This window comes from Phaethon lepturus, unplaced genomic scaffold (assembly GCF_000687285.1).
Source record: "Phaethon lepturus isolate BGI_N335 unplaced genomic scaffold, ASM68728v1 scaffold40699, whole genome shotgun sequence".
NCBI lineage: Eukaryota > Metazoa > Chordata > Aves > Phaethontiformes > Phaethontidae > Phaethon > Phaethon lepturus.
The window spans coordinates 11,576-19,956 of NW_010566312.1; the positions used below are offsets into that span (position 1 = coordinate 11,576).

At 43.3% G+C, this 8,381-nt stretch overlaps 1 protein-coding gene across 1 annotated transcript in view; it reads right to left on the reverse strand.

The window, feature by feature from the left end:
• Window positions 1-6,069, reverse strand: part of SMG5 (SMG5 nonsense mediated mRNA decay factor) — a gene marked incomplete at both ends in the record, with an annotated part of 17,254 nt that extends 11,185 nt beyond the window's left edge. The window contains 4 exons of the mRNA XM_010295442.1: window positions 1,207-1,296; window positions 4,381-4,537; window positions 5,188-5,311; window positions 5,927-6,069. Of these exons, the coding sequence (XP_010293744.1) occupies window positions 1,207-1,296; window positions 4,381-4,537; window positions 5,188-5,311; window positions 5,927-6,069 (514 nt within the window). The remainder of the gene's footprint in view (window positions 1-1,206; window positions 1,297-4,380; window positions 4,538-5,187; window positions 5,312-5,926) is intronic.
• Between the last annotated feature and the right edge of the window lie 2,312 nt (window positions 6,070-8,381).

Below are 8,381 nucleotides of genomic sequence, written 5' to 3' on the forward strand. Positions count from 1 at the left end.
CAAAAATAGAAATACTGGCCAAGTCAACATATCCATCAAAGAACTGCTCTTGGCAAAATGTACAGGGTTCACCAGGCCCGTTTGAAGCACTTGTATTTCAGCTGCACTATTCCACACATCACAAGCCCTGCCACTTCATGCAAAGGGGATATCCCTCAACACTTGAGGCAGCATATAAGCAAAAAGAAGAAATTATTCTGCCCCACGTGTTAAGTGCAGATTCATTTATCCTTGAAATAACTCAGTTGTGCCCCATTTTCCAGTACCTCAGACTATATTCTTCTACAGCAGTGTGAAATGTAAAGCATGTCAGCTGACCTAATACAATACCTGTCTGTGGCTAGACTGGAGAGTTTTTTTTGGTTTGGTTTGGCTTTTTTTTGACAACAGTAGGCATTTTGGAAACCCGAGGTGAAAGCATTGTGAAGAGGTGAGCACGTTTCCACCAGTCAGGTAAGTCATTCTTACTACCCCCGTCAGACATTCATTTGCAATGCCATTTTTGGGCTGATTCATGTGCAACGATATGCCGAACATCTTTCAAGAGCTTGAAGGCTGCTGTGTGTCAAGTGCATTTACCTGCGCCACACTTCAAATAGCTGTTTTTCACACAGTTACATGTTTTCTCATTGCCTTCACTCCCACATGTTCACAATCGAGAAGCTGACACACTTACCACACACTTCAGGTCGTGACTGTGGGACAGACACGTCTGCTATAAAAAGGATGACATGCAGCCAGGCGCAATAACAAAACCTGGGGATTTGCAGCGGCCTGCCACTCTGGACTGATTCATAATATTGCTTAATAAATCTGACTTTGTCACACTTGTGCTGATGACAGTGGCTCCGTAAGGCAACTTTAAAGCAAGTCTGAACTGAGAAGACAGCCCACTTTGAGTTTCTTTCACACTGTCCAAACAACGTAAATAAAAGCGAAGGCTTCCATTCTTACAGAGTCTTATACAGCTGTTTATCAATAGCAAACTCTTCATCTACTTGCCCAAAAACAAAGCTTCTGCAATTTGTTGTGGTTCAGTTATCCACAAGGGTTTCAGTTTATAGCAGCTATTTACAAACGTGTCTGAAGGAAACCAGTGTCTGCAAGTAACTATGGCTGACGACTAACAACGATGGACTCAACACTGTACAGGCACCATCTTTTTAATGTATTAAAGGTTGCCCTGAAAGATGATGCTGTTCTTACCTAGATCTCCCAGATAAACCAGACATCTGTGACATGCCATCTGTGCCCACTCCATCTCCTTCTCTGATGCAGACACGGGTTTCTTGCAGCCTACGTAAGAAATATGAAGTCACATACACCATTGGGTAAAGGCTGCTGGAAAGACACATGAACAGCCTACACCTTTGCCCAAGACACCCAACATTTAACCAGATGAAAACAAAGACCACATGGTCAGACCACACTGTTGGTTGCTGTCTGCAGCATCTTATGGACGAGCACTGGTTCACTATTGTCAAAATGTGGAAAATAAATGTAGAAAATACATGTAGACACTGATGCTCACCCACTTCCCCTTCAACTCCCTGGTGATTAGGGGCAGTGCATGTCACTGCATCGCTAACAGTCACTGACACAACTGTCACTCAGACTTTGTCTACAAGATATGCCACAGAGAGCTGGCTCCATTTGCACGCAGATGAGAGGACAAAGGCCAATTCCTGTCTGTAAGCCATGCGATGGTGTTAGCATAGCACTGAGCACAAGCTAATAAGGCCTGTCAAGAGGCTGATTTTGTTAGCATGGCTAATGAGGCCTTTGGATAGGAGCTGGCACAAATCCCTGGAAGGCCGAATAAAGTCTGAGCACACTTGCACCTGGCAGTGGCATACGATGTGGAGGTACCTTCCCCGACACTGAAGATGGAAATAAACTCATGGTCTCAAGACTGAAATCTAGATTTAGGACTGGCCAACTAAAAAGGAAGGAAGAGAAGTAAAACAAGGAAAAATCAGGACAGCAAACATGTTGTAGACAGGGCAGCTGTGATCAGTAAGGAAGAACTGTCTCCAGACAAAACTGCCCTTTGTGTCCAGAGGAGGGCAACAAAGCTGGAGAAAGGGCTGGAAGGCATGTCCTATGAGGACTGGCTAAGGGCTTCAGGCTTGTCTAGTTTGGACAAAAGGAGGCTGAGGGGCAACCTCATTGCTCTCTGCAGCTTCCTGAGGAGGGGACATGGAAAAGGATGTGCTGATCTCTTCTCCCTGGTATCCAGCGATAGGACACATGGGAATGGTTCAAAGCTGCATCAAAGGAGGTTTAGACTGGACATTAGGAAGCATTTCTTTACCAAGAGGGTGGTCATACACTGGAACGGGCTTCCTAGAGAGGTGCTTGATGCCCCAAGCCTGTCATTGCTTAAGAGGTATTTGGACAATGCGCTTAATAACATGCTTTAACTTTTGGTCAGCCCTGAATTGGTCAGGCTGTTGGGACTAGACAATCATTGTAGATTCCTTCCAACTGAAATAGTCTAGTCTATTCTGTAACTGTACTTAAAAAAAAAAAAAGGCAGTTCAAGCAGTGGAAAGTGTCAAAAGTAGCAGGGGAAAGCTCCATCCTGAAGTAACTGAAGCCATCAAACATGACTCGGTTCCTGGGAGGTGCTGCTGCTGCCAAGACCATGCTTCCCATCTCCCCATCAGCACCTTCTCCCCAGCTAGCAGGGCTATGGTTCAGCCAGAGATCAGGAGGCAAAGGCTACCGCGTTCATGCTTCCTCTCCAGAGAGCATTTACTGCCACCAGACAGATCAGTGTCATGGATTCAGTCTTCCTGTTGCCAAGGACTTCCACCTTCTGGAGGAGAAAATTCCCCTCAAGCAGGAATCCCAAAGGAAGATTGTTAAGACCAGTTCAGCCTGCAGTCTGAGTTACTTCCTTCCCTCTTGGCTTCGTTTAAAAGAGTGGAAGTGAAATCTGGAGGCTTAAGTGACCAGTGAGGAATGGTTCCCACTTACTAACAGGCATTGTATGAGCTGCATTTTATGAATACACGGCCTTCAAATCTGTGTCCATGTGTGCTGTTGGACCCATCCTTCCTTTTTTGATTTGAATCCTCTTGCTCCCATTTATATAACCATCAAGTTGTGTCCACCCTCATTTGTAGCTCTTACAGGATTCTTACACATGTATCTTTTCCAGATATGCAAGGTTACATCTCTGTTTTCCAGTTACATACTCATGTGCTGCATCTTTTTAATTAAAAGAGCCTAAACACATTAAGAAACCTGAATAAGGAGAGCCTTTCAAATGCAATCACACACCACAAGGTACAAACCCATCTGGAATGCACATTTTGAGAATTTATTAATTCTGCATTACTGAGATACACTTCTCAAAGCAACAGTTCCCAGGGACATCTGCCTTTTAAACTGACATTTCAGAGCCAATCACGATATGATCACCTCCCAGAACTAAGAATAGGATACCAGCAACTAAAACATTCTATTGCTGAAGAGATACCAACTTCTCTTATGCCGGTTTCTGACGTCCCTCCCCTGCCAGCTTTAAGAATGTCAATTAAACCCTTGCTAATACAGTTCACAAAACATACAGAGGCACCATTTCTCACCTAAACCCACCCGAAGAGAAACATGTGCTTTGAGGCCACCGGGCACAATCCAGGAACAAACGTGAACAAACTGTTACAAGGTAATCGAGGATGTGAACGCATATGCGGCCTTGAGCTGTTTCAATACTGTAAATACTCTTATTCTTCCTCCCCTAACAGGCAAGATACCTCAAATTACCCTGCATCTAAGGGCATGCACAGAGGTGGTTACCTGAGATAGCAAACATACCTTACTGTGTTACAGGAGCTTCCTCATGTTCTCAGTCCAGGATTCAACAGCCCTTTCAAAGCTACACACAGTACAGCTAGGAAGTATATGAAGGGAGTACAGATAGAAGGGGCACCAAGAGAAGGAACAGTATCTTATATCTAGTAAATAGGATGCTCTGACAAAAATCTGTTGATTTCAAGAACCTATTCCCCAATGGCCTGTTTGTCTGCTTTAATTAAACTTTTAAAAGCATTCTGTACAGCCAGAAGTGCTCTTCAATTTTCCATAAAAATCTGCCACCACCAAACATTTACTGAAGAATTTTCTAACAGCATTTTCTTCCTGTTAGAAATTCTTCTTTTTTCCCTGGTTTAGTATTAAAAAAACCCAACAAAACAACACCACCACCAAAACAGTGCCATGGAAAAGAGAGCAGGACAGACAGTCTGTTCTAAACAGTAACTGGCTAATCAGGAAGAAAAAAAAAAAGATAATCCCTTGAATGCCGACAAGGGGAAGCCACCTGTCTGGGATTCAGGCCTTACCCACGAGTCCGACACACTAAGCACTCACCTATTAGAGGGTCCGTTACATGCGTCCAGTCAATACAGCACTGCAGCTCCAGCTGATAGTGAGACTGAATGTAGAGGAGAAGGTGCTGGTAAAATCCTATGCCAGCAACTAAGTGGGTCCGGTACGCACACTCCAGAGTGCTATGGCTGTGAATGTGCTGGAGGGAAGAAAAATGAGAGTATGTTAATGCAGTCCAGGTAACATTTTAGGCTGGCCACTCAAGTTATACCAAATATGAAGCAAGATAGCAGGTAGCTCAGCTGTAATCAGTTTTGCACAGTTCTGTACTTCCTCTTGCTCAACAGTGGTGTATCTAGTGGTATCTACCAAGGGTCAACATCAAGAAGGAGAAATACTTGCTGCAACAAATAAAATCAAGGTGTCTGGTTAGAGCACCTTAAATACGTTCGGACAACCAGATCACCAGGAGAGGGCTCATGGCATTAGAAAACACAAGTGTGAATACTGTTGAGTATTTCCAGCGATCAACTCCAGTAAAATCTGCACTGACAAAACCTCTTAAGACCATCATTCTACATGGAGATGTGTGTCTTCTAAAGCTAGGAAGACAAAAATTAAGAAAATTATGTTGAAATATCCTCTGCAATGGCAGCACGCTCAGCAGATTAGAGCCTACCTGCCCACAGTTCGACAAAAAGCATAGGTCAGCTCCATGATTAAAATTCAGGAGTGCCTGGCTTCTTGCCCTGTTCAGACCACAACTCCTCCCAGTAAATGAAGCTTTTAACTTGGTCTCTTCCATTGAACAGCCAGAGACTTTTGCATGCCAAAGCCATAGATACCTGCCTTTTTATTTGTTTTAATGAGCTGGATAACTTCATAGTAAACTTTTCTCCAGAGCAGTTCTTCTGCTTTTCTTCCATAATCCACTGGATGCAAGAACATCAGTTTCACACACAGCTCCCGCAGCCTGAGACAGACAGTAGAGAATTCACATTTAGCTATAGCAGATTTAAATACAGCTGCCACTACATAAGCACAGAAGAAAATCTGAACTCATTACGATGGATGAGCTAGGCCATCTGGTGATGGTACAGCTTGTGTCACTCCCACACAAGAGCATCTGTAAAAGCCATACACCTAAGCAGTTACCTTGGCTCAGCTGGCCATCAGTAACTTCCTAAATGCAGGAATGTCAAGAATTGTCTTGACAGCTTAAAAAAAACTAACCCCTGCTAGGCACCCTCTGAACCCGATAAAAGATTTCACACAGATATAAGAAGTTTCTTCACCACACAGGTTTTTTTAAAGATAATTACCTGGAAGGCATTGGCCAACATGAAGATGACTTATTTGTATTACAACAGCACCCAAGAAAGCCTCCAGTCATGGCCTGTATGGTTAGGTGCTGTTCAAATACAGATCTGAAATCCAGCCTCTACTTCAGAACCTGGAGGGATCCCAGGTCAACAGGTGCACTACAAATTGAATACACTGCAAAACTGCAGATTCAAGACCTCCATGTTTTGCTTCACCTGGATTTTCCCCAGCCAAACATAAAAAACAAGCACCCTGCCCAACTTACTTATTCCTCAAGCTGATGTTCTCCGGCTTGAACACTTCTTGATACGCTGCCTTATTACCAAGGATGAGATCCAACCGATGAACGGCCTCTACCACTGCTCTGCAAGGTAACACAGCAAGAAAAGTTTCAGAATAGCAGGTTGTCTGGGATTATTTCATGAGATCTGGGATGTCTGCACAGAACCATACCAGCCCAGTTAATTCCATTATTAGCAAGGCGCATTATACCACCACACCATATTAATTGACTTCCTTTCTGCACATTTTAAAAAGCTTACAGAAAGAAGGAAAAAGCAGAGTTACATACACAGTAATGATTTGGCTGCAAATCAGCTGTTTAATCACCAGTTACCACTGCCTGTCTAGTCAAAAATGTCAATTATTTCTACAGTAGCAGAGTCAGAAATGTCTTTGGACACATTAGCAACTTTTAACTTCAGCAATTAAATCATGCTATACATACACTCAGATTAACTTCAACGTCTTAAACTCCAATTTAAAAATGGATTGATTTCTAGCAATTACTGTTTTGATAGGGTAAGAGTCAAACCTCCACAAATTCCTGTTTCCTTACCAACTTGTTTGTGAAAGAAGGCAACTCACATCATTCTCATTTGCCAAAACTTCCTGATCTTTGTTACAGTGATTCATTGATGAAAATCCTGAAAGATCTCTCAGTGATAGGTAACAGAGACATTCAAAACTAGCCTAAAATACGACTGTCATTTGTTACGAGATTTTTTTTTTTCCCCCTGAAAGCCAGCTAAAAGACAGACCAAGCAACCTCCAAACCTCTGAGTCATGCAAAAAAATACTTCGGTGAATCACTGCCCAAGACTCTCCTCCTAGAGGAGGAATACCACACTGCATGTAAAATCTCAAGCACTCAAAAGTTTGTGAACAAATCAGACTACAATTCAAGAACGTTGCAGTGAAATAAAACCAGGGACTTGCAGAAGCATTAGCGCTGACAGAAAGTAGCCTCATCAATATCTCATGGACAGTTTGATAAAGCAAAATCAACCAGCCATGTTAAACCCTGCCTACCAAGAGAGATCATCTCTGCCTTTGTTAAGCCTGCATTTGAGGTCAATAAACTGACTCCTGAAAGGAACTTTCCCAGCTGTTGACTCTACATGTTCCTCCAAGACGACGTATCTCCTCCAAGCCATCCCCAGCCATTAGCTATCAAACTCCACAGGTACTTGTTCTGCCCCTCAATTTCACATCTACCTGTCATACCTTGTTTGCTCCAATATCTTTACTGATGCTACTGCTGAGCCTGCCACACAGAGAGCTGAAGACAAGCAAGATGCATTGTAAATACAGAATGAGACAGACCTGATCAGAGTAGACTTCTGCAAAGCAGAACAGTTAGATGCTGCTACCAGCCTGCTCCCTCTCCCCAAAATCTCCATCATCTGCAGAACGCAAACTCCCTCATCACACCCACAGCACGATGCAATGACTGAACCTTCTTTTCACGCACGTGCACAAATGGTTGCCAGACTGAATACAGGGCACTCACATGGCACTTGCAAGCATGAGCATGCAAAACCATATGCTAAGGAGAAAGGCTGAAACCACCACCACTTCCTTGAAAGCTACAGATATTACTGTAAAGTAACTGACGGTTTCATATACCAACCCCTTACTAGCAAGGCAAATCTCCTTTCACAAACCCACCACACCAAAAGGAACCCCCCTGAAATAAACCCAGAACATTCAGGAGCTCAAAGAGAAAATGTCCCCTCTCATGCTACGTCATGGAAAGCCTAGAAATCTCATTTGTCTTCAGCAAACCACAGAATCTGACAGAAGAGAAGCATAGGAAATAGGACTGTCTTACACAATGGCTTGGGAGATCAAAACATGACAGAGCTGAACCAACTTCTTCCTAAACAGTCATGAAGAAAACCAAGAATAGAGTAAGAATCACACACAAAAGTCTGCTACTAACCTTGATATCCACAGCCACTTCTGCTCACTAGTGTCCTTCTCACACGGCCTGAATGTCCTTTGTAACTCTAACAACCTAATTCCTCTAACAGCAAGTAAGGCAAGCAAGTAAAATGCTTTTTGGTTTACAGGTAAAAGGCCGTAAGTATGAAAGATTCATCCAAGCTCACAGCAAGTTGATGGGGGGAACCAAGAAGCCCCACATACACATTCAGTTTCCCCAGAAGAGACCTCCACAAAGCAGCAGGCAGTAAACATATCCTTACTGCAACCTGCGATTATGTCCTGTCACTGTACCTCTCAAAGACCCTCAGCAAGAAACGAACAGTGGGGCTCACAGGGAACTGATTTGTTTCCTGTGCGGAACGATGACCAGAAGAAAGAGGAACTGCTGATTAATTTGATTCCCAGAGAGAAGTATAGGAAATCTATGACCTATTCCCAAAATAGGCAGTCTCTACATCTTCAAAATCGCTGTACAAATGTGTTCCCTGTGC